At 41.3% G+C, this 26,846-nt stretch overlaps 1 protein-coding gene across 3 annotated transcripts in view; it reads right to left on the bottom strand.

The window, feature by feature from the left end:
* IQGAP2 (IQ motif containing GTPase activating protein 2) overlaps positions 1-26,846 on the bottom strand; it is a 307,119-nt gene that overhangs the window by 113,985 nt on the left and 166,288 nt on the right. For all 3 annotated transcript variants that reach the window (XM_027552911.1, XM_027552912.1, XM_027552913.1), the window contains 6 exons: positions 23,031-23,108; positions 19,376-19,452; positions 5,102-5,169; positions 4,646-4,759; positions 3,632-3,810; positions 1,465-1,552 (listed from right to left, as the gene is read on the bottom strand). In XM_027552911.1, coding sequence (XP_027408712.1) covers positions 1,465-1,552; positions 3,632-3,810; positions 4,646-4,759; positions 5,102-5,169; positions 19,376-19,452; positions 23,031-23,108 — 604 coding nt within the window. The remainder of the gene's footprint in view (positions 1-1,464; positions 1,553-3,631; positions 3,811-4,645; positions 4,760-5,101; positions 5,170-19,375; positions 19,453-23,030; positions 23,109-26,846) is intronic.

Raw genomic sequence — 26,846 nt, 5'->3', positions numbered from 1 at the left:
AATTTGTGGTAAGGAAATTCTGTCATTCAATCAAGTGATGAAACATTTATATAAGGTATTATATTTAACATGAAAAAGAAATCTATGCTAGTGGTTATAAACATTTCAAAAATAAAGGATGGCATACAGCTAGGGAACCATTTCCCCACTAAGCTTATGAACCTCAGATGTCTCGCTGGCAATATTAGTTTCTTCCTAAAATCCATTTCTGTCAAGCATAATGAAATTCTCAGCTTTCAAATAGAGCAGAAAGAGAAACTTGAAATTGTACTTCATGTATCATCACCAACATGTTCAAAATTTAATAAGAATAAAAATAGGAGCACACATCTCAAAATGTCAAGGTGTTCCTTAAAGAAAGTAATCCCGGTGCTCGCAGTACTTGTAAATGGAGGTAAATTCTCAAACCCACTTGGGTTAACTCCTAGACATATCTATCAATTTTCTCTGGGCCTCCTTGTTTGAAGCCTTTAGTATATGTCTCTACCAGCAACTTAGAGGAACACTCTTGAGTAATACCTATGGATGCGCATTTCCTTGAAGGCGCTAAGAGCCATAAAGAACATTCAAGGCTCATCTAGCAGGTTACACCGAGGGTTTAGGACTACTGGAATTAGTGGACACTCCAAGTTTAAACTTGGCAGAAGTTCACGTGCCTTATTAAATGGACTAACTGGCCTTTGATGTATTCATTTTCAGGGTATATGTGGGTTATTTAGGTTGACCTTGGGGACATAAATGTCAAAGAGAATTCCTTACTGCCTCAAGTAAAAATAAATTTTATTAGAGAACCAAAAAAGACTAATAAAGAGACTAGTGTATCTAAAGTTGCACATGCTTATTTTAATCACCCCAGTTTTTTGTTCTTTATAGTCACATAACTGAACTAGGTACCAAGGAGAATTGTCCTGTAGGACTCCATGGAGTCTCAGGGCCATGGGATTCAAACCTGCCACGATGTGATTTATAGGTCTGCCACATATTCACTTGCACCAAAGCTACACAAGCAGTAAGAGAACAATTCTTACACACTGCAGACTAATAATTCAGAAGTAAGAAAAAGCAGAGGTGTCAATAACAGCTTTACAATTCCAATAAAATGTTATCATATAATCCTGGGCAAGGAATGACAATCGTTAACTCATAATCTTTACTCAAAGAACTTTAAGGATAGCCCAATAAGGGATAGGTTCAAAAAATGACATACACTGTATCTGTATGAAACAGGAAGGTACAGTCAACCTAGCTTCAAGATGTTTTGAGATACTTTGCATGGACTGGGGACAAGATGGCCAGAAAAGCTCCACAGAAAACCAGCAGATGATGCACCAGAATTAAGAGCAACACTTTTAGTGCATCTGTCATCATATAAGGCACTTTTATAAGGATATATGTTAAGAGTTTTGCTGAGATTCAGATAAGAAAAATTTGCATCTTATAGAAGTATCCATTTCCATTACTCACTGTTGACTTTATTGATATTGCCTTGGATTTCTGCTTGTGTCAGCAATTCTTCATATGCATCTCTTTCTTCTTCTGAGATACAGTTACTCTGCAAAACAAAGGCTTCATTGATTCTTGAGGTTAAGTGGTTCCAAAGCTTGATATTCAAAAGCAAAATCTTAAAGAGTGCTAAAAACCATTTGTTAATATTCATGTGAACTCGATACAAGCATTTAAGAGTGCCTGCTCTGTGAAGAGCCAGGGTTAGCTATGCCAGCAAGGGTTACAAAAATGAACAACAGACCCAGTGACTCTCTGTAAAGCCCTAATTGTCTAATGTGGAAAACATTAGGTTGGACCACTTGATACTGCCATTTTTTTGTAGATCAAAACCAGCTGAATATTGGCCATTTGATTCAGTCTAACAGAAAAATCAAGAACATAAATAACAAATATAGCAGAACAAAATATATTCTAGGGAAGTACACGGGTGGAAAGAAAGATTTTAAAAAGAGACAACAACTGAGGAGGGCCTGGGAGAGAGGGCTTCCCTGGTGGCTCAGATGGTAAAGAATCTGCCTGCAGTGCAAGAGACCTGGGCTTGATGCCTGGGTCAGGAAGATCCTCTGGAGAAGAGAATGGCTACCCACTCTGGTATTATTGCCTGGAGAATCCCATGGACAGAGGAGCCTGGTGGGCTACAGTCCATGGGGTCAGATATGACTGAGTGACTTTCATCACCATTATGGAAGAAGAGAGTAATGTTCAAGGGAGAGAAGAGAGAGAAGGATGTAGGCAACAGGATTTGATCACAACGGTGAGAAAGCTTGGTGTGTCAGGGCTACAGTCAGAGTGCGTGTCCTGGGTTAGCCAGAAAGATGGGGAGGTAGGTTGGGTATGCTGGAATCTTTTGAGGCCAACAGAAGGACCTGTGCTTGACTCAGTAGGCAGCAGGGAATCAGGGGAGGTTTCTGGTGGGATGACATCAGATCTGTAGCTAAAGATCAATTTTGCAACCTGGAACTTGGGAGAGGGCTTGGTTTGGAAAATAATAGGAAGCCAGGGAACCCAAGGGGAAGAGCCCTGAGACAAGGTCAGGAGGGGCAGGGCTGAGGCAGGAGTGGTGACACGAGAAGGGGGGCGGATGGAGGTCAGCCCAGCAAGAAAAGGCGGCACAGGGTAGTGACGCCCAGGACACAGAGGGCATAAAGAGAGTTCTGAAACAGTGTGGGGGTCATTCCAAAGGGAAGTCAGTATAAGGCACTTTTCTGAGAAGGGTAGGGTAGGGATGAGCATCTTCCTGATGGGGCGGGGCAAAGGGATGAGGGCATCAAGCTGACAGCTTGAGTTCTTCAACAAGTAGATGAGCTCAATGGAGGAAGTGCAGAGAAAACAGTGATTTAATGTCAGATGTTGAAGGCTCTCCACATTTAGGGGGAGGAACAAGCAGAGATGTGAAGAGATGGAGAGGACGTCCAGAGCAGCAGAGAGGCCCAGAAAACATGGGTGGGGGGTGGCGAAGCAGGCAGTTTAAGGCCAGGGGCAGTGTGGGGCAAGTGTGCCCAATGCCATCCCCTGAGAAAAAGCGAAGATAAAGGGGCTACTTTTGTAACGGAGCTGAAGCTGACATGGCAAGATTTTAAGGAGGGGAAAGCTGGTGAGGAAGTGGAATCTGAGTGCAAAGTTTTCTGTAAGACAGGAGGCAGGAAATATAAAGTGAGGGTCAGGAGCTGACTTTCCAAGGAGGGAACTCACTTCTTCAAATACGAGGGGAAACTATGGAGAAAATACAAGGAAAGCGAATTCAAAAGCGTCTTCTCTAACCTCACCACACTCAATGATTAGCCTCTAGTAATAAATCTGAAGGTGAGCTACCTAATACGAGGTCTGCTGGTGCTATTCAACTAGGGAAAATCTTTAACTGCTCCTTCTACACCTTCTTGATAAGTTTTCAACATGATCTTTCATCCTTGCTACCTGTAATACTCATCAAAAAAGAAAACCTAATTTCCTTACAGAGGACATGGTCTTCTTTTTCCTTTATACTTCACCAAACCAATAGCCTGTGGCTAGAGAGACCACAGCCAGTGGCTTTAAAAATATCCCTCATAACATTAAAGCTGTTTCAAACTAGCAATGTATAACCATGCTTATTACTGTATTGAGCACTCAGAATCTAACTGAATACCTTCAGCCTTGCATTTTCCTCTTTTCTTTTCTTGGCTTCCCAGAGTTCCTTCTGATATTCCTGTGCGAGATCGTCATCCACTAAAGTCAAAACTGCGTTTGGGTTTCTTAGCGTTACAATGGTCTGCTCAGCGATTCCTTTTTCAATAGCTTCATTAATGGCTATGACTGCAGCATGCACTGCAAAGTAAAAAGAAAAAAAGAACTTTATCAGCAAAAGCCAACACGGACAGGTGTACTGACTGGGCACAACTTAAGCAGTTTTACTTTCTTCCATGGGGTCCAGTCAAGAATTCAGACAATAGAACCTCAGACACATCACAGCACATCCCTGCGACAACCTCCCGCCCTGCGCATTTATCTCAGGTCCTCAGCATCTGTTACATGATTCCTATTCATTTATTCGGACACGACTGAGAGACTTCACTTTCTCTTTTCACTTTCATGCATTGGAGAAGGAAATGGCAACCCACTCCAGTGTTCTTGCCTGGAGAATCCCAGGGACGGTGGAGCCTGGTGGGCTGCCGTCTATGGGGTCACACAGAGTCGGACACGACTGAAGTGACTTAGCATAGCATTAGCATAGCATTCATTTATTCAACTTGCATTGAATGTGAATCAAACACTATGGCAACCACTGGGAGTTTGCAGGGTGACACTTTGAAAGTATCATGTTGTCTTCAAGAGACGACTGCAATTTAACTCGAAGCATGGAAAGATTCCCAGCGGTGAGTACCCTGCTGCTGAAATCTAAGGACAAAGAACGCAGAGAAACGTTTGGGAGAGTAAAGATATTTCTGGAACTTCTTAAATTGCATTGTACAAGCAGATGTCTAGAGTCCAAGGTCAATTATTTGGTTATATTCTGATGTGCTCAAGTCAATTACCTATAATACATATTATAAAAAAATTTAGAGTGCTTATAATATCTTCTAAATATCCTATTTCTTATAACCAAAATCAAGAATAGGTCAGTCTCATGCCATTGGCAAGTCTGAATCTTAAGTAAACTCACGTGCAGCTTCATCCACAGACAGTTCATTAGCCAGAATACCACCTATTTTGCTGAAAGATGGCATTTGTATTCCATATTTCTCAAGCTCCTTTCTCATATTACTGATTTCTTCCTCTGAAAAAGAACAACAGCCAAAAAAATCAATGAAAGCCATAGAGATGGAGGCAGGACTGAGGGTATTTGTGTCAAGAAATGTGTTCATCAAGAACATGGGGTCAATTCTAAAGAAGAGCCTTAGAAAGAAGGCAGCCTCCCTTTCTCATTTCACAAAGGTGAGGAAACAGACACTTGGCAGAGCCTAAAGACAATAAGCAAGTTTTCTCCTCTGATCAATAGAAAGGACAAAAAGGGAATCAATATCAAAATGAAAAAAAAATATCGCTGCATTTTTTTTTTAATTTTATACATGTTCTTAATAACCACACTGTAAAAGATTATCAAGATAAAGAATAGTACCTGTGAAGTCTACTTTGCCCAGCAAATCCTGGATCTGGGGTGCAATTCCTAGTTTGAACAGATATAGACTGAAAGAGAAACCATAAAACTATCAGAAACTTCATCATCATAAATCTTAGAGCTAGAAATTACATACATCTTAAGGGTCTTTTTATTTGAGAAACACCTAAGAGACCATCTCAGCTAATCCATGCATCTTACAGATGAGGAAACTGAGTCCCAGGGTGACACAGCCCCTACTGGGACTAGGACTAGAATCCCAGTCACTGTCTGGGAAACTGGTCTTCTGAACTACACAGCACGTCCACAGGCGAACTAACCTAATCATCCAGTTATAAGGAGGCTAAGGGACACAACACAAAACAGCAAGTAACAAATGCAATAAACATTTCTTTGGATATTACATGACTTCACTTTGCTTAAAGTAGAGCTGAAATTATATGTTCCTTTCCATACCTATATATGCCTCCAAGTACCATATACCCCCTTGGAGAACTATCTGTTTTATACATTCTGAACCAATAAACAGAGCAGCAAGACTACTGGTAGACGGAAAGATGTTAAAGACAAACCACGATGTGGATATATTACTATGACTGGATATATTACTATGACGTGGATATATTTAAAAAAGCGGAAAATGCAAAGAAATGTGTACATATTTTTAAAAAGTTCAATAGGAAGCAATGATGGTCACAACTAACCTGCCTGTAATCTGACAAAAGAAGCTAGAGTCTGACATCTAAATTCTACCAAAGAGGATGAAAATATTTAGTTATGTGACTTTTCACCTCAAAAGCATTGAGCCATAGTTTCTGAACTACATGTGTTTTAACCTTCCCAGCCCCCCAAGATCAACTCTACAACCCGACTAAAAATTCTGTATTCACTTAATATCAGTTCTGATAGACTTATAACTTAGGAAATTTTAATTAGACGTTAGAATTACAAATACAGTATACAGGAAAATGAACTGAGAATGATTTTGACAGTTTGGAGTATTTCAAGACTTATTTCAAATGTTGATATGAGACAGATCTGAGTAGTTTATAAACACAAAATTTCATTAAAAGAGTTCAAGATCAAGCCTTCTTAATGGAATGAAAACTCTTAAAATGCATGATTCATCAGTGTAAGCAGTATCCATTGAAATTAAATTTTTCGATCTTTGTAAGAAATAATCACTTAGAAAAGTAATATGTGATCAAAGCTAAAAATTACTGATCCATGGTTTCAAAAGAATATATAGAAAACCATCATTCAGAGTTAAACAGTAAATACTTTGATATAAATCATTTTAATATTGTTTCTGGAAATATCTATTTCATAAATTTACATGAAAAAAGTGAAAGCGTTAATCACTTAGTCTCGTCCGGCTCTTTGTGACCCCATAGACTGTGGCCCACCAGGTTCCTCTGTCCATGGGATTCTCCAGGCGAGAAGACTGGAGTGGGGAGCCATTCCCTTCTCCAGAGGATCTCTCCCACCCAGGAATCAAGCCGGGGTCTCCCACACTGCAGGCAGATTCTTTACCATCGGAGCCACCAAACAGTATTCTATAATATGAATGTACCATATTTTGCTTAACCAATTGCTGAGCATTTAGATGATCATTAATTATCCACTATGATAAATAATGTTGCAGTGAACCTATTTATACAGGCACATCAGTCTACGGGGTCGCAAAGGGTCAGACACTACGGAGCAACTGAACTGAACTTATGCGTATATCTTATTCATCACATAAATTCCTGCAAAGAAAATTATCAAATTGAAAGGATATATACACAAAACTTTTAATATATATTATCAAATTGTCTACTTAAAAAGAGATTATACATTTATTCTCTGTGAGCAAAGAGTTAATGAAACTCCTCTCCCTTCTACAACAGAATATGCCCTCCTTCAGTTCAGTTTCAAGCTCTGTTCCCCCAGGCGCCCAATAAATGTATACTGACAACCATGTTACTAAGCATCATTGCTTAGGAGAAAAATAACCCTTGATTGGCAAACTGCATCTTGACTAGAAGGAATCATAAATACCTAGTAGGCTATACACAGCTTAGGTGTTCCTGAGTTCAGTGACTCTTGTAACTGGCACACTTGTAGGAAACTGGGAAGCCATGCTATGCTGCTGCTAAGTCGCTTCAGTCGTGTCCAACTCTGTACGACCCCATGGACTGCAGCCTATCAGGCTTCTCCGTCCCTGGGATTCTCCAGGCAAGAACACTGGAGTGGGTTGCCATTTCCTTCTCCAGTGCATGAAAGTGGAAAGTGAAAGTGAAGTCGCTCAGTCGTGCCCGACTCTCGGCGACCCCATGGGCTGCAGCCCTCCAGGCTCCTCCGTCCATGGGATTTTCCGGGTAACAGTACTGGAGTGGGTGCCATCGCCTTCTCCAATGCATGAAAGTGGAAAGTGAAAGTGAAGTCGCTCAGTCGTGTCTGACTCTCAGCGACCCCATGGGCTGCAGCCCTCCAGGCTCCTCCGTCCATGGGATTTTCCGGGTAACAGTGCTGGAGTGGGTGCCATCGCCTTCTCCAAGCCATGCTCTGGAGCTGCTATAACACATACTGGCTCCTGGGGACTGAGGTGCTCAGCCAGGGAGCCTTCAGTAACCACCACTGTTAGTCTCATTCATAACTTCACACCCACGTTATCACCCAGGGCACCAAAGAGAACAGGTTCTAAATGGCTGTGTGGACAACTACGTGGAGTGTTGAGAAGCCCCCCACTGCAGAGCAAACGCTTGATGCTGTCCTGCTGGCAGGCTGTATTTCCTTCTGAGCATCTGCTAATTGACATGGTTACGGCACACAGTCCTGAGTCTGAGTGTTTAACTGAACTAACACCCAGGTGATGGGCATGGCCCCACTCCACCATCAATCCGTGAAAATGCCATTTTCTGTGTCCCTTTAAGAGCAGAGGATTCTATCCATGAAAACCTCACCAATCTGATAGCCAAAAATGTCATTAAAGTTCACATTTCCTTTTGTTCATTGTGAGGGTAAGCATTTTTCATACACATATTGGCCATTTCAATTTCTTCCAGGAAATGCGTATTAATGAACTTCTGAATTTTAAAGGTTGTGTTCTGGGGGGATTTATCTTTCTCTGTTTTTTTTTTTCCCCCTCTTTTCCCTCAAAACAACAACCAAAGGACAAATGACACTTTAAACATACGGTAATTTTACTACTAAATTCCAATATATTTGTATCTTATTCACAAGGGAAAAACATATTAGACTCTGAACATCGTTCAATGTAAAATAGACATTATGTATTCATAATTTAAAGCTAGAAAGACAGGATGCATTTCTTAGTTTAAATTCTAGGTCTTTAGAGATTATCAGGGATATAACAAGTCCATGGCGTCACTACGAGTCAGACTCAAATGAACAACTTCACTTTCACTTTTCACTTTCACACAATGGAGAAGGCAATGGCAACCCACTCCAGTGTTCTTGCCTGGAGAACCCCAGGGACGGCAGAGCCTGGTGGGCTGCCGTCTATGGGGTCGCACAGAGTTGGACACGACTGAAGCGACTTAGCAGCAGCAGCAGTAAGTCATTATAATTAAAACTAGGATGCTGACATTTCCCAAACCATAATATTTTATGAACCAATTCTCAATTTATTACACAAGAAAAAATATGCCAGGTAAAAGGGACCTCATGTCACTTGGACCAAATAAAATATCAACCTAGTCACACACTTCTGGCTGTAACAGAAACAACAAAATTCAACAGAATTAAACAGACAGGGGTGTAGTTACAAAAGAATTCTAGGAAAGTAAAATCAAGCCATACTTGAAAAAATAAAAATAGATCCATAAATGATCAAAAAAAATACCACTGTATGCATTCTTTCATGGTTCCTGATTTGTAGTTTTATCCCCTTTTACAACTAAATTAAAAAATACACCTGAACAAGTTGACCAAAAAAAAAAAAAAGTATAAAAGTAATTGAATGGGAAAAACATTGAAAATGTGACAGTAAAATTTAACTAGGAGTCTCCCATCAAATCTCTTCTAATAAATTTTATACATAAAGTAATTTCATATTTAATGTGTATATTTATGTATATTATAATAATATTGTTAGTTTTAACATACTTGAAATTTATATTCTTGCATCAAAGGCTAAGCTAACGAATATCAGTTATCCTTAATATATTTCCACTTCTATCTCCCCTCCTATGTAATGTTGAGATAATCTGGAATTTTAGATGCATTTTTAAATTTTCAGATTATGCAATAAAAGTTTAGGTAAATACATTTTATTAGTTTACTTTCTAATTTAATCTGTATCCAGTTTTCTTCTTTCTTAGTTTTATCTTTGGTTTTGCTATTTATCAGCATATTTACTAAGTAGACGAAATGAATTACTCACTACGTGCACGTATTTGACTATTTTCATTTGTTCCCTGGGTGTTGGTTCTGTTTGTTGAATGTAATTCCTCTTTCAGAGCTGTCGTTTCCTTCAAATGTCTGGCATTTCCTGATTTGGGGCTCATCTTGAGGTCTGAGACTTGCAACTGTTTGTCACTGTTGGCTGCAGGTCCCCGTGACAGAGGCTTCCCTGGTAGCCCTGTTGGTAAAGAAACTGCCTGCAATGCAGGAGACCTGAGTTCGATTCTTGGGTTGGGAAGATCCCCTGCAGGAAGAAATGACAACCCACTCCAGTATTCTTGCCTGGAGAATCCCATGGTCAGAGGAGCCTGGTGGGCTACAGTCCATGGGGCCACAAGAGTCGGACAGGACTTAGCAACTAAACCACAAGCATCCCGTGACAGAAGCCAGCCTTAGGGAGATGGGAGAGGAACAAGGAGGCTGATGCCCAGAGGGTGCTCACTGTCTTATCCTCTTAGACTGGGGTTCCCTGTGTCTTCTTGGGCACTGGTGTGCTACCCTGCCATCAGCATCTACACTTGTCTTGGGGAAGGATGAGTAGGTTCAGCAGGTCTAACTAATCCAAATTATGCTGGCTTAGGGCTCGCCTCTTCCCATCAAAACCCCCAAACCCCACAGCAGGTCCAAGCTTTGCTGCACAACTCAACGGTTTCTGGGCTGTGGCCCTCTGTTTTGTTTCTCAGTCAATCCAGTCCTATCTGTTTGCTTTCTGTCATGCTGCTGCTGCTGCTGCTGCTAAGTTGCTTCAGTCATGTCCAACTCTGTGCGACCCCATAGAGAGCAGCCTACCAGGCTCTCCTGTCCCTGGGATTCTCCAGGCAAGAACACTGGAGTGGGTTGCCATTTCCTTCTGAGTTACCTCAATTTTCTGGTCAATGGATAGCACTCTTTCTTACTACAGATGATTAAAACAAACAAATAAGCAACAGGATCCCCTGGTGGTATCCCCTGGTGGTAAAGAATCAGCCTGCCAGTGCAGGAGACTCAGGTTCGATTCCTGAGCCATTAAGGTCCCATGTGCTGTAGAGGAACTGAGCCCACGCACCACACCTACTGAGCCTGTGCTCTAGAGCCCAGGAGGCACAACTACCGAGCCCACGTGCTGCAGCTCCTGGAGCCCCCCGGCTCTAGAATCTGTGCTCTGCAACAAGAGAAGCCACTGCAGTGAGAAGCCTGTGCACCACAACCAGAGAGGAGCTCACCGCAGCTAAAGAAAAAGCTATGCAGCAACAAAGACCCAGCACAGCCCAAAATAAATAATAACATTATATATCAAAGAAACTCCTACTACTTTAGTCACGTCATGTCAGTTTTGTAAGGAGACTAAGACACCCATGGCCGATGAGCCTGACATGACTGTTTTCACTGTATCTCCTTTCTGGAGATATCTGGTCTTTAATTTAATTACTCTCAACTGTCTGTCCCTATAAGGTACTCAGGCTTCCACAAAACAGAGGTTTGTTGGTAATATGAGCTAAATTAGTTACACTAAACAAAAGTGTTCATGTTTCCCTACGGTATTAAAGAGACTGGAAGACTTTCTGATTATACTTTTTACTTCTCCATTTGTGCTGTATAACATAAATCTCACAAGCAAACATCCCAGTTTAAAAGTTACCACAAGATGGTGCTGAGAAGTCAGGTACCTTTTGGATACAAAAATCTTTGAGTCAGATTTATCTCAAACCAGATTTTCGTGTGCTAGTCAGGATCAGGTAGAAATCTCATTTTCATTTACATACTTTCACCAAAAGTATGTATTTTTTAATGTTAAGGTATATTTTTATTTGGTTTCAATTTTCAGCGTTTATTTTATCTTTGAGGTTGAAGTTTAAACTATTACTTTTGAAGAGAGAACTTTTCACAGTGCGGGAGTTTATATACTAAATCTCTATGTGGGAGGTATGTCCTAGCAGATTAGTCAAAGGGGCAAATGTTTACTAGGAAAAGTACTTATTCTGGATTCCCATGCTGAAAAGAATCAGCAACAGTGGCCCACTCCTTTCTAAGCATTTTGATTCAAACGAGGGCATGACCTGAAGTATATAGGAAACCCAGTCTTAATGTTTAAAAAACAAAAGTCTGTCTAATCACCAATTTCTGAGAGCTCTTCAAGGCTGAATTTATTAAGCACCTTAGTGCCTAACAACCAACACAAAGAGCCAAGAGCATTCCCAAGGCAGCTGAGGGACTGATGTCACTTTCCACGTATAATAAAGCACTTGGCACGAAACGGCTAGCATTTCATCACATCAAAAGCTACAGTGCATGTATGTTGCTAAGAAAAGGCCAGTAATCGAGGAGCTGTCCTTCGGTAGCAAAAGCCTCATTGGCCCATGTGCTCCTATTTTGCACTAATAATATCAGTTCAAGTAAAGGAAGCAATAAAGAAAGCAAAAAAGCAAAAAAAAAAAAAAAAAAACAACTATCAGTTTTTTTCCTACTACTTTGAATATATGCGTTAAGAGGTGCTACAGTAATAAAATGCAAACTTAAAAGGCAAAGGCTGAGTTTATTTCAACTTTTCTGGATCACATCATGCACAGTTCATTTTATGTTGTAAAAAGGGAGATGAATGTCTGTAAATCAAAGCCTCATGGCTGATTAGGAAGAAGAGGGAACTGGAGTCAGAAGCTCTGGATCTTGGCCCCAGCCTGGCCACATTGCAGTGTGTGACTCTGACTCATATAAACCAATCTTTCAATTTCCTCATCGGTGAAATAAACCGGACTCAACATCTCAAGGTCCTTCCCGTTCTGAAGTTTGGGGAAGCTTCCTTTTAAACTACCCTAAATGTAACAGCTTAGAGACCTGTGCTGAAGTTCAAGTCTAATGCCACTGTTCTTTTAATTTTCCTAGTTGGATGGAAATATCCTCCCTTCTGAGGACAATGACTGGCTGCCTAAGTAACTGTAGGTTCTGGTGCCATCCCGCCTGGTTCTGAATCCCAACTCTGCCCCTCACTAGCTGTATGATCTTGGCCAGCCATAGTTTAAAATGAGACGAATAACTGTACAGAAAACGTATGTCATGAGGATTAAGTGAGATTATACCTGTAACAGGATACCTGGACCAGCACCAGGCATGTAATGGAAGGCTCAGTAGGTGTCGGTCTGTTTTCAGCATCACTACTGTGTGTGTGTGTTGCGTGCTTGTGTGCTCAGTGGCCTCCAGCTCCTTTCAACCCTATTGATGCAGCCCACCAGGCCCCTCTGTCCATGGGATTTTCCAGGCAAGAACAGTAGAGTGAGTATACTACTTCATGGGATCCTCCCAACTCAGGGATTGAACCCGAATCTCCTGCATTGCAGGAAGATTCTGGACCGCTTGAGCTGCTTTGCTAACGAGCCTGCCTTTGAACCAGTTCCTCAAGTTCACCTACTAGAGGAGCCCTTCTTCACAAACTGCGCAGGGTACTTGGAACGGCTGGTCAACCAGAAGTGGGGCTGCCGCAGCCATTTTCATAAATCCAAGCCCTGAATGGGTGCTATTTTGGCGTCTTCACTGCATTTGAAGACATGACTGCTGGACAGCAACCACAGACTCTGCAGTGGGAACAGCCATCCTTACACAGAGGAGAGGCAGACATGTGTTTACCTTGTGCTCAGTGTAGTAGAATCTTAACCAGCAAATAAACTTTATTTAGTAAGAAAATCTGAATCCAGAAGCCTCATGTGTTAAGCAAGGAAAATTGTTACAAACACGTGACAACTTTAAAGGGGATTCCTGGGTGGTGCAGTGGTAAAGAACCCACCTGCAGGAGATGTAGGAGACCCAAGTTTGATCCATGGGTTGGGAGGATCCCCTGAAGGAGGGCATGGCAACCCACTCTGGCATTCTTGCCTGGAGAATCCCATGGACAGAGGAGTCTGCCGGGCTACAGTCTGTGGGGTCGCAAAGAGTCAGACTCGACGGAGCACACAATCAGGGAAAGACTGGAAAATCTGCTTGTGGCCACACAGCAAGGATATCTCAAAGAAATGTCAGGGACAGTGCTACAAGGACAAAGCAGTTGGCCAGAAAGAGCTCCCAGGACCAAACTGAAGCAATTTGGTCCATCAAAAAAGACACGTCTTGGTTAGTTAAAAGATGCTTGTTCCTTGGAAGAAAAGCTATGATGAACCTAGACAGCATACTAAAAAGCAGAGACATCACTTTGCCAACAAAGGTTCATACAGTCAAAGCTATGGTTTTTCCAGTAGTCATGTAGCAATGAAAGAGGTGGACCATAAAGAAGGCTGAGCACTGAAGAACTGATGCTTTGGAACTGTGGTGCTGGAGAAGACTGGAGTTTGAGCAAACTACGGGAGTTAGTGAAGGAGAGGAAAGCCTGGCGTGCTGCAGTTCGTGGCGTCGCAGAGAGTCAGACATGACTGAGCAAATGAACAGCAACAAAAAATCTTGTTTACTCAGAGAAAGGCCTGGAGTTCAAAATGATGTTCAAAGGACTGTAGCCTTCAGGGCTCCTCAGTCCATGGGATTTCCTAGGCAAGAATACTGGAGTTGGTAGCCATTTCCTTCTCCAGGGGATCTTCCTGCCCCAGGGATCGAACCCAGGCCTCCTGCATTGCAGGCAGATTCTTTACTGCCTGAGCCAGCAGGCAAGCCTGGTATAAAGTGTACCAAAAGGAATTTGTAACGCAGAGATAAAATAAGACACGCATAATATTTATATGGATTTTAACAAGCTAGGAAGTGTTGTTAAAATACAGGTGCTTTGTTTTTTCTTATGTCCGTCTGTAGTGTATAAATATGTGCTTGTTTTTGTACCTCTTACACAACAGGAAAAAGTAAAGACCAGGAACTCTGAGTAAGACAAACAGTCGAGAAAACCAAGGGAATATCCCAAGATAAGAACAGACGGAGGGGCACAGGACGTGACAAAAACAGCCAGGCGAAAAGAGGGCACGGTACTGATGGTTGCACTCAATGGCCAAGCAGAGAGAGGGTCCAGAAACAGGATCCGAGATGCTATCAGCCAAAGGGTCCCAAAGAGCATCAGGCAGAGTCTATCCCTCATCTCCTGGGGGAGAAACCTCTAGAATGCCCAACTGATTTCAAGAAAATATTCAAAGGGCGTACATTAACCTTTAATAATGTTAACAGACCAGGCCAATACATCATGAAGACAGGACAATGGGCTATGGAGCACTGGCCAAGCGAGACATGAAAGCAAACCATTTTCGAGTGACAGAGGGTGGGGACTGAGTGGGAAATAAAAACCTACCTGAAAGCCAAATACTACAAGGTCTGGTTGATTTTGCAAATCAAGTTCAGCCTGATTCCTGCTGGCCAAGGTTGGACTCACATTAGGAGAAGAACCCAAACCGATACCGTGTTCTGACCGGCAATGATTGGTCAGAAACCAGATCTGTAACCTGGTCACTGAAGAGGTACTCTGTTTCTAGTGACTATGTGAACTCTGGGTAGGTTTCAAAGTTTTATAGCCTTGCTGGGGCTGCTGCTGCTGCTAAGTCACTTCGGTCGTGTCTGACTGTGTGCAACCCCGTAGACGGCAGCCCATCAGGCTCCCCCATCCCTGGGATATTCCAGGCAAGAACACTGGAGTGAGTTGCCATTTCCTTCTCTAATGCATGAAAGTGAAAAGTGAAAGTGAAGTCACTCAGTCGTGTCTGACTCTTAGCGACCCCATGGACTGCAGCCCACCAGGCTCCTCGGTCCATGGGATTTGCCAGGCAAGAGTACTGGAGTGGGGTGCCATTGCTATAGCCTTAGAATGCATCGAAATCAGTGGCTAAATAACGAAACTATAAGTGAAACATGCAGTGTGGATCTTTTAGAATAAGTTTAAGTGTACTAAGTTTGTAATAATGTATCTGGGCATTTTACTTGTGTTTTAAGGTATTTGAGATATTCAAAAAAGCAGTCTACTAAATTTATTTACTTAAAGGAATTCAACTGTATAGCTAATGTTTAAGCATTTAACAGTTGCTCAATACATTGAGCAATAAATAACAGGTAAAAAATGTTCTTCTCCATGGTTAGAAGGCCTCCAGACCAGAGGGGGGTGGGGGTGGGGGGGACTATCAGCTCTTGTTAGCAAGGTTCTCATTCCGTGAGGTGGCTCCTTTTATTGAATAGGTTTAAAATATTCTAAATAAAGCCACATGCCACATATACTTTTTAAGTCCAAAACACCAAAATAGTTACAGTCTTTGTCATCTGGTACTGAAACGTCAGCGCCTGGAGCAGAGAAGCCTGTTGCAGGGCCTAGCAAGGAAAACCGGCAGCTTGTGCTCAAAAGACCCAAACTTGGCAGTGGCTTTCAGGCAAGAGCTGTAAAGACAATATTAGGGGAGAGGGACCTAGGATGCAGGGTCACCACTGACTGGTTGGTGGTGAGGTAACAGGGTGATGTTCTGGGAAGCTCAGCCTTCTAGTTCCAGTCGGTCTGAGGTCTACACACAACGCATGTGCTCAGCATGTAGTCAAATCCTCCATCTGGTGAGGGTCTTGGTTTCTACAGAACGACCCAGAGATGATCTATGTTCCTTCAGGAGGAAGAGTCCTGGGACCATTACCCTAATCACTTACTACTTGAGTCTGCTCTTTGAAACTGGGGGAAGGCCTAGGAAACTAACCACCCCCGCCCTTTTTTTTCCAACAAGAAACAGGGGACACGGAGGGGCTTTTGTGTCTAGGAAGGCCCCTCAGGGCTTTAATCCCTGCTCAGCTTTAATGCCCCCTCCCCTTTCTTTGAGACTCCTTAATCTTAAGGGGGAACATGTATAGGAAAAGAAAGTTTTATACAGAGAGGTGAACCATCAACCTGCCAGAGGAACTTGGTTTAGGGGGACTCAGTTTCAAATTTTCCAATGTTTTCCACAGTGAACACTTTTTTATTTCAAATAAGGAAAAGATAATAGACATTTCTTTGAAAAGAACATGAGGACATGCATCACTTAGGTAGGTCTGCATGACCCAGAGGTTCAGGACTCCCTGTGGGGCTGCCTAGCTAACACCTCCTGGAGTCTGGGCTTGAGAACACCCAGCTGAACTGAGAGAGTGAGGCCTGGGGACCGGGGTCAGAAATTCAGTGAAAGGCGAGGCAGGCAGGAAAAGGGAAAAGTAGACACAAGCAGGAAGCAAGGGCAGGAACCCAGGGCATTTTAATGAGGCTGTTAAACCCAAATCAAGAAGACAGAGATGAGAAAACAAGTTGGCAGGGCCAGGGATGAACTCTGCAGATCAGTCAGGCCTCCAGGCCTGGGGAATCTTTCTGCCTGGCTCCCGACCTATAACAGAACTTCTGACCTGCCTAATTCCCTGGCAGGTAATGACAACCTTTACACCAGCAACCTGCTGTACCTGCAGCTAGGATATAACTGCTGAGGACATCTTGGTTCTTTTTCAGCATCACTTCTAATCACGCAGTGAGGGCAAACCCACTGTCCTTATGAAAATGCGCTGCTGCCCAGCTTCCAAAAGAGGCTGGCCCAACACGACAGAATATCAGCCTCATTTGAGGAACTGACCGCATTCTAAACCACGGCAGGAAGGGGTTTTGATAGAAAACTACTAGATACACCTGAGACTTCTCCATGCCCGATTAAGGAGCACCCTGGTAGCTCAGAGGGTAAAGAATCTGCCTGCAATGTAGGAGACCTGGGTTTGATCCCTGGATCGGGAAGATCCCCTGGAGAAGGAAATGGCAACCCACTCCAATATTCTTGCCTGGAGAACTCTATGTACAGAGGAGCCTGGTGGGTTACAGTCTATGAGGTTGCAGACTTGGGCACGACTGGGACTAACACTTTAACTTTCTACAAGAAGTTTATAACAGAGAAAAGTGAAGGAGAGTCTCCCAGGGAATGCTGTTTATTAACTGAATATTGCTTTTCAAGATCCTGCTTTAAAAATTCCTACTTAAGGTCAGATCTGGTGAGGAACATCCATTAATGGAGTCTTCCATGATGAGTAACTGAACACCTGAGAAAGACAGTCTAAATACTTGAGAAAAACATTTGCATGCAATTGGCAACGTAGCAAGAAGTTGCCTTTTCTTTGTTTACCAAGCTGCTCAAGCCATTGTTCAAACTATGGCAGGCACACTTTGTAAGCCTCTGTGCCGTTCTCTGTAACTTCCGTACAACAGTGACGTCACCAGAAAAGAACCAAGCACACCGTTTCTTTATAAGCTGCTTACTTAACACCTCAGGTGTGTATTTCAGGAAATCAGTGTTACCTTACAGACAGCAGGCTACAGATGGGGAGGTTAGCACCCTGACGCATGGGCTTCCGTGGTGGCTCAGACAGCAAAGAATCCGCCTGCAATGCAGGAGATTTGGGTTTCATCCCTGGGTTGGGAAGATCCCCGGAGAAGGGAATGGCAACCTGCTCCAGTATCCTTCCCTGGAGAATCTATGGACAGAGGAGCCTGGCGGGCTACCTTCTATGGGGTCACAAAGAGTTGGAAACGACTGGGCAACTAACACTTTTCCCTCAGATGCATGGATATGATAATGATTAACTAATGGCTGGCTTAGCAGGTCACAAAGTGTTAAGTAATGATTCTAGGCTCTGAAAAGCATCTGACCAAGAATGTTGGGCAACGCATTTGATAATATTCATCAAAACGAGCACGTGGGCACCAAGAGCTTTTAGAAAACCTGGAACAATGATATCCTAGCCACATAAGAGAGGGGGAAGGCACAGAAACATTCTTTCCTGCAGTTGTTCTAAATCACTGGAGTCAAAAGAAATCATAGGATAGGCACCTACATTTGGTCTGTATTTCAAGCAACTGTCATCTTCCAAAGAAATCTCATAAGTGATGGGGTGGGGGAGGCAAATTATTTGACATAATCAAAAATCTTTAGTAATCCAATATTGCAATGAATTATTATAAAAATCTTCTCCTTCGGAGAGGAAGGAAGCCAGAAAGAAGTTAATATAAACCTCAAGGCTGAATACTCTGCCAGGAAAATGACTTTCAGTGATACAAACACAAGGCAGATGTTCTAAAAGAAATTTAAAATTTAATTAGACACGAAGTCTTTCAGTCATTACCTGTGTGCACTCAAGACAACAGCCACAAATTGGATTTTTAGAATCATTTTTGCAACCATCTAAAAATCACATTTCTTCCAGTAAGGTAAGAAATACTCTGTGACTGGTAGAAGCTTAACATGAAAAAAAAATTCCCAACCTAGGGATCAAACCTGGGTCTCCTATATCGCAGGTAGATTCTTTACCATCTGAGCCACCAGGGAAGCCCTCAAAAATGTTAAGATAGCAAACAAATGCTTTAAAAAATGAATGTATCATGATTTGACTAATTTTAGTTTCTTCTTTACCTTTATGGTACAAGTTCTACTGAACCAAAGTTCAAAAGATTTTTTTTTATAGTTCATTTTATTAATCTATGGTAAGAATTGAGCCAAACTAATGATTTTAAGAGTATCACAATCAAATGTATAACCATTAAAGCTGCTCATTTGATGTGTTTGTAAAGTAGTAGTAAGTAGTTTGTAAAGTAGCTATATTTGTAAAGTAGTATAACTCAAGACTATGAAAGCACATTATTATTAGGTTCCTAGAAATTTCTGTTAAATTTTTCTCCTTATTATACTCACAGGTCTTTCATTCATTTTTCTGGTTTTCTATTTTGAAATGGGATTTTAAAAAAGAGGAAAAATGTTTTTCAAGTTCAAGTATTGTTATACGACAATTATCTTAATTTTTTACCAGCAAATTTAGAACTCAGTCTTAAAAATAAAAGTTCAGATTATTATTTTTTTAAAGAGCGCTCTCTAAAAAGAGGAAAAAGAGCTCTTTTAAAATTGAAACTGTGGTTTTATTTAAATTTACTTTCTAGATTTTTAATTGTATTTTTTTCCCCACCTCAGTGCATGAATGCAATATATCATTCTTGGTATGTTTTTCCGGTCATAGACATCTGTTGTTTCCGGGTAGAATATCTGGAAAACAAAAGGGAAAAATGTATTTATTAGGTGCCGCTTTTTACAATTATTTTAACTCCCCAAATGACCCTCTTTTGATTGTTCTTGCTGCTCTGTATTTATTTAAATGAAGGGGAATCTCAGTTGTGCCTCATGTTTTCTATGTGGACCAATCACTGCATCAGGTCCCTGCCTGACAGCGCCTCCTAGTGGCTCAACGGAGATTCACAGTCAGCCACTTCAGGAAGGCTTTGTCCACAGGGCTGGGTGGCAGCTTCACTCCACAAGGCATGAGCCCGTGCAGGCTTTGCTTTCTGTACCAGAGTCACTCCTGTGACTGCCCAGGGGTCCCCTGGCCTGAGAAGGGTGTCCTTTTGAAATCATTTTATTACACGGTTAAGAACTTGGCTACACAGTTCTGTAAACATTTATGTATATACATACAACACACACACATATCCATGTTACTACTTTAAGGAGAAAAAAACATCCATTTTTACCGATTAAAATCTGGACAGTAGATAAAGTATGAAAGAAAAACACTTATAAACCTACCTCCAGACTGTCACTATTAGCATTTTGGTATATTTTCTTCAAGTCTTTTATCTGTATGTCTCTGGGTTTTTTTTTGTTTTTGTTTTTTTTACATTTATGTATGTGGGTATTTGGAGAAGGCAATAGCATCCCACTCCAGTACTCTTGCCTGGAAAATCCCATGGACGGAGGAGCCTGGTGGGCTGAAGTCCATGGGGTCGCTAAGAGTCGGACACGACTAAGAGACTTCACTTTCACTTTTCACTTTCATGCATTGGAGAAGGAAATGGCACCCCACTCCAGTGTTCTTGCCTGGAGAATCCCAGGGATGGGGGAGCCCGGTGGGCTGCCGTCTATGGGGTCGCACAGAGTCAGACATGACTGAAGCGACTTAGCAGCATGTGGGTATTTGAAAACCAAATTGCAAGTATTATAAGCCTGTTTAAAACACTTGACAGAGCATGATTGTTTTCCATTCCCTTCATTAGTCTATAAGAACATTACTTCTAAGGATCCATAGGATTCCTTCATATTTTTGAACCATAATTTAACCAGTTCTCCATGGTTGAACGTTTTTTCCCCCAAATTTGTCCCTATTATAGTCACTACAAAAAACATCCCTGCTTTTTCTGCGCACCTGATTACTTCTTTTGGATAACCATCTATGAATGGAGGTAGTAGATTGAAAAATCTGAACACTAAAACTTTTAATGCACCTTGATATGCTTTTTGAGCTTGAAACTAAAAACCTAATAAGAAACAGATTTCAGAATATGGCACCAAAAATGAATAATTAGGATTGAAGCTCCTAAGAGAAGCATATTGGCATTACTTGCTTTTGGTAAATATTTTATAAAATTTGACATAAAAACTAAAATTGCATACCATATGGTAGAACTTGACACTCAAGCACACTTTCTATTGGACACTGAAAGAAGCCAAGAGAAAAGCAAAGTTTCTTGAACTATAAAATGTATAGTCACTGAGTGCTTCAAGAAATATCTATAGTCTATGAAATTTCAAAGGTCTTTCTAAGTTTCCTTTAATACATTTGCTGTTAAAGTATCAATGGGAAGAGGATTCCCCATTTAGAATATGACCAGGTTTAAAAGTTCTACCAGGTAAGCAGATGACAACTGTAACTTCCCCTCTTCTTTAAACAAGAAACTTTTATACTGGTATCTCTCTTGGAAAACCATTATGAATATGTCTTCCTTTATCAAGGAGATGGGATCAACTTATAGTTCACCATTTTCTTCAGCATTGAAACCCCAGTGTGTAACATGAAGCTGAGCACAGAGTGGGCAGCTCATATTGATGCATGAAGGAATTTATTAATACATCTAAGTCAATTCAGTATACTGTTGGCTTCTCATTACTGCAATGTAATATATCACTGATTTCATAATAAACATCAGGATTAAAATAGAATCTGTTGCATGGATCACTTGTTTGGCTTAAAATCAAAATAAATGTGGCCAAAACACACACAACTTGAGAAGGTTTAAATCAAATCTTTCAAACATAATAAAATTATCCTAACTAACATATACAGCCTCATACAGAAAAACGGCATTTGAATTTCTTTCTTTTTTAATCTGGTTACCACTCAACACTCTGCTAATACTTACTAAATCACAATTTAGAAATATGAATTCTGTATGATAACCACTTCCCAGAAAGGTATAGCATTCAATGTTCTCAACATTTTAGGAGAGGGGAAAGTAGTTTAATTAAAAATGGCAAAATAAAATAGATCAACATTGACCATTGCAAGATAAAATGAACTGAGTTAAAACAGGTATTGGCACAAATGTATTAAAAATAGGCATTCATAAGGAATTCTTTGTTTTTATTGTGGGGGTGTTTTTAATTGCAAACCTGGATTAATACTAAAAACAACACAGGCCTAAATAAGTCAGTAGTCTATCCCCTTGCTGGACCATTTTTAAATAATTTCTTTAAAATAGCTGGACTTACTAAGTAAGCAGTTCAAAAAGGGGAGCTACTGATACACATGGAAACCTTACGGATGGCAAGGGCATTATGCTTAGTGAAAAAGTCAGTCTCAAAAGGTTACCTACCGTATGATTCCATTTCTATAACATTCTCAAAATGACAAAACTATAGAGATGAGAACAGATTAGGGGCCTGCCAGGGGACAGCGCTGGAGAAGGGAAGTGAGGTAGAGGCCAGCCTCTCTGCAGCATCTGTATCTTGATTCTGGTAGAGGTCACAGAAGTCTGTTCATGGATTGAACTACACCCACACGCGCGCGCGCGCGCACACACACACACACACACACACACACACACACACACACATGAATGCTCACTGGTGAACACTGAACAAAGTCTGAGTCTAGTTAACATTCATACGCCAACGCCAATTTAATTCTGTACTACAGTTATGAGATGTCACCATGAGGGGAACCTGAATGAAGTTTACACAAAGATGTACTATTTTTGCAACTTCCTGTGATGGTAAAATTATTTCAAAATCAGAAGTTTAAGAAATAGCTCTACAATTTCTATCGCATGTAATTATTTTCTCATCTCCTCTACTTGTCTAATCTGTCTCACAGGTATAAGGGCATCTGCTCTTTGAATTTAACAAGTTCTGAATATTTGCAGAATGAGTTTTATTTGGGAGATCTATTTTAGGAGTAAGAGCTCTGACTCGCTAGCCATTAAACTTTAAAGTGATACTATAATTTATAATAATATTTACTTAAATTTATAATGATACAATATATAACAATGCAAAGAGACTTGGAATCTTAGGTATAAATAGCAATACAAAAGAGGGAGATGGTGCTTCTAAATTAATTATCTACCAGGTAAAGCTGTTCTGACCTTGCTGAACTTTACCTAGCTGCTCCCAACCTGAACTCTTGCCATATGTTACTTTACGCGTGCTTTTCCATGTATTTGTTTAGTTCTCACATTTCTCGCTCCCGAGGCAATGAGGGCATCTGCAGCGTTAAGATACCCCATTCTGCGAGCCCCCTCCCACAGTGAGGTGTCCGTGCCAGCCCTGCTGTCTTCCCAGTCCAAGCTTACCTTGGGTAGACCGATGGACTCCATGGCTCTTAACCACTGCACGGTGTTATCTGTGTGCCGAAAGTGAAGGCCCGACTTCTGATGGGGCGGAGAAGAGGGGAGCACACAAAAAGGAGGTAAGAAAGTGGCCACTGCTTCCATTAGCAGGACGCTTTCAATTCTGTTTCTCCTAGAACAGTGCCATGAACGCTCACATAAAGCAACCCGTAAAGGAGATGAGACTTTCTCAGCAACACTCCAACCATTTGGGACGGACCAGTCCAGTCTCCAGAATTCACACGTTTGAGGTAATTCTGAACTAGACTCCCAAAGACCATTTACTGTCTAGCACGCCTAAGGATGTTTTATGAGACGTGTGCACATGCATGAGCACATGTGTGTGCCCACACACACACACACTCAGTGTCAAGACTGTGGCAACCAAGGTTGAGGGCAATAGTAACTTCTGGAAAAAAAGGATTTTTACAAGACTAGATGTCTTTTTTTGTGTGTGGTTTCTGGTTCTGCCAGATCACAACTGTAATATGATTTCTGTTTAAAAAAAAAAAAACTGGAAAATATAGAAAAATACAAAGATGAAAACAAAAAAACACTCCATGATTCAGAGCTAATTTTAGTATTTATTCCTTCTATAATTTAATGCTAACCTTGGCCTTGTACAATAAGCAAACTTTCAGTGGAAATATTTTACAAGACCTTTTTCTACCCATATAATAAAAGGCTCCATTTTCCATTCCTACAGTTCTAATTAGCCAGCCATTATTGTCTACACAGTCTATAAATAAAATATTCTTGCTGCTATCTTATGAAGTTTTATCAGGTATATACTGCTGACAGCTTTAAAATAATCATATATTTCATTAGTTAAATGTATACCATAATGTTATATATCGTATTTTTCACTTTGAATAAAAGGAAAAGTAAGTACAGCAAGTTTCATCATAATTAACTCCCAATGGTGTATTATCACATTCACAAAGTCTAGCTCTTCCCATATTCTGTGAGCTTCTACAATCTAATGGTTGATTTAACAAAAACTATTTTTCTTGCTGTTAGAAATTATAAAGCATAAGAAAATTAAAATTTTGCAAATATTTATACGTTTTTGATAGTGGCCATTATTTACTGAGATTGGACTGTGTGTGTCAAGCACTTTACATAAATTATCTCTAATTTTCCAAATACTCTGCAGAGTAGTTATTATTCCCACCTTTTTGAGAGATGAGGAACCCTAGGCAACAAAGATGAAGTGATTTGCCTAAAGTCAAACATCTGTTGAGGGGCTGAGCTGGGATTCAAGATGAAATCTCTGTGGATCTGAACACCTTCCCCATGCCATAACCCGCCAAGGGCAGAGCACAGGACCTGATGACCAGGGGATTACTCTTCAGAGGAAAGAAATTAGCTAACCACTGTGAAATAACTAGAGGGAGGCGAGTGGATCTGAAGGGCATGCAGAGAAGAAAGGAAAAGGCGGGGAGGGGAAGAGAGGGAGGGGGAAGGGCATGCGAAGAGAGGAAAAGCATAGGGAGAGAATTCACAGCCATGAGGTAGTGTCTGAGGCTAACTCAGCATCAGCAACGTTTGTGGAACACAAACGGTTCTCAGACACGGCCACTCTGTGAACATGGAGGCCAAAATGGAGACAATCCTCAATCATGTCAGGGCTGAGGACCCTCAACACCATAAAGTGACTAACATAGTCCTCTTCCAAATAAGACGGGTGACTTATTTCTTGACTATGGCAATCTGGCCCCCAGTGAATATTCTCACCTCCTAAAAATTAAGACACCAAATTGATCCTACTTGCTGATAACACCATTAGTATTGGGCTTCCCTGGTGGCTCAGTTGGTAAAGAATCCACCTGCAATGCAGGAGATACCAGTTCGATTCCTATGTCGGGAAGATCTGCTGGAGAAGGTATGAACTACCCACTCTAGTATTCTTGGGCTTCCCTGGTGGCTCAGCTGGTAAAGAATTCGCCTGCAATGTGGGAGACCCTGGTTCGATTCCTGGGTTGGGAAGATCCGCTGGAGAAGGGATGGGCTACCCACTCCAGTATTCTTGGGCTTCCCTGGTGGCTCAGCTGGTAAAGAATCCGCTTGCAATGCGGGCGACCTGGGTTCAATCCCTGGATTGGGAAGATCTCTTGCAGAAGGGAAAGGCTACCCACTCCAGTATTCTGGCCTGGAGAATTTCATGGACTGTATAGTCCATGGGGTCACAAAGAGTCAGACACGACTGAGTGACTTTCACATTTTAGACTTCCCTGGTGGCTCAGATGGTAAAGAGTCTGCTTGCAATGTGGGAGACTGGAGTTTGATCCCTGGGTCGGGAAGATCCCCTGGAGAAGGAGATGGCAACCCACTCCAGTATTCTTGCCTGGAGAATCCCACGGACAGAGGAGTCTAGCAGGCTACAGTCCATGGGGTCGCAAAGAGTCAGACAAGACTGAGTGACTTCACTTTCACTTTCCTGGTAACACCCCAAAGATAACTGGTTCTTGCTTCCTAAATCCTTATTAGAATCGCTCAGTACAAGTTCAAATCTCTACTAAACTCCTATTTCCTCTTTCTTACAGCTCCACGGGTATGCCTTTTTTCTTGGCCTTTTTTCTGAGTTTAAATAAATATAGTTTTGTTTGACCCTAGGTTGGTTTCTGAGAATCTTTGGTTGATAGCCTTGAACAATCCAAATTATGCAATAAAAACATCCCATCCATTTAGTGGTGTCATTAGTTAGGTAACCTCAGGAAAGTTCCAAGTGTCTTTGAACCTTGGTTCCTCAGCCACAAAATGGGAATGGTATGTTTCTTTGGGTTGAGGAATTTCATGAGATTATACATGGAACACTCGGTTGCAAAGTACACCTAAGAATGCAATAAATGTTGGTTATGGTAATTATTACGCTGTGAGACTGGGCTTTAAACTTTATTCACCTTTAAGGTCAAAAAAAGTTCAGTGCTTCATGTAAGAGGCACTGAAGGAAAGGGTGGTTATCTTGGTCATATTTCTATAGAAAATGACATGACAGGTTTCAAATCCTTCACCTACTTTAAACACCTGAGGAATGCTGACTTCAGAACCCTATGCTCCCTATCTGCAAATTTTAGAAGTAAGCTTCAGTGAGTGAACTATATTAACATCTTCAATCTATAGATTTACTTCAGTTAGAACCAAAAAAGGTCTTCTAAAGAGGCTCCAAATAAACTTAGTCCATTATAAACATTTATAGTTTGTCTTTTCAGCAATCCCACACTAACATTAATATGTTAGACTAGGTGCTACATCTATAGTCATACTTAGTCAAGGGTTGTTATGGTTGGTCTACCTAATTTCTTTCAGGTATTAGACTAGAAAGGACATGCTGATTTTCTATTGCTGAGCTACTATAGCACCAGCAAACAAGATTACTGCAGTTTAAATTGAATAGATGAGGTATTATGTAAGCCTTCTGTGGATGGTAACTTCTTATATATTAGGATCAAGGCAATTCAGAACTATGAAGTAGTTTGAAACCAGTAATTATTCTAATTTGCTCATTTTATACAGGAAGAAACTGAGGGCCCAAGTATTTAAGACATTCGAGTTGACCTAACTTGTCGAGCTCAGGGTCAAGATCAGGTTGCAGAATTCCCTGACTCCTAGTCCAAATATTCTGGTCAATTTACTGCTCACGGAGCCTCAGAGCAAACAAACACCGTCTGTAGCAGTTACAGGGTGCTCACCTCTATCAGGCGGGCACTGGGCTGAGCGCCTGGCATAGATGATCACATTTGTTCCTCCCAATTTCTCTACAAGGTTGATGCTGTTAGT

Source organism: Bos indicus x Bos taurus, chromosome 10 (assembly GCF_003369695.1).
Source record: "Bos indicus x Bos taurus breed Angus x Brahman F1 hybrid chromosome 10, Bos_hybrid_MaternalHap_v2.0, whole genome shotgun sequence".
Lineage (NCBI taxonomy): Eukaryota > Metazoa > Chordata > Mammalia > Artiodactyla > Bovidae > Bos > Bos indicus x Bos taurus.
This window is presented reverse-complemented; position numbering and strand designations above follow the sequence as displayed.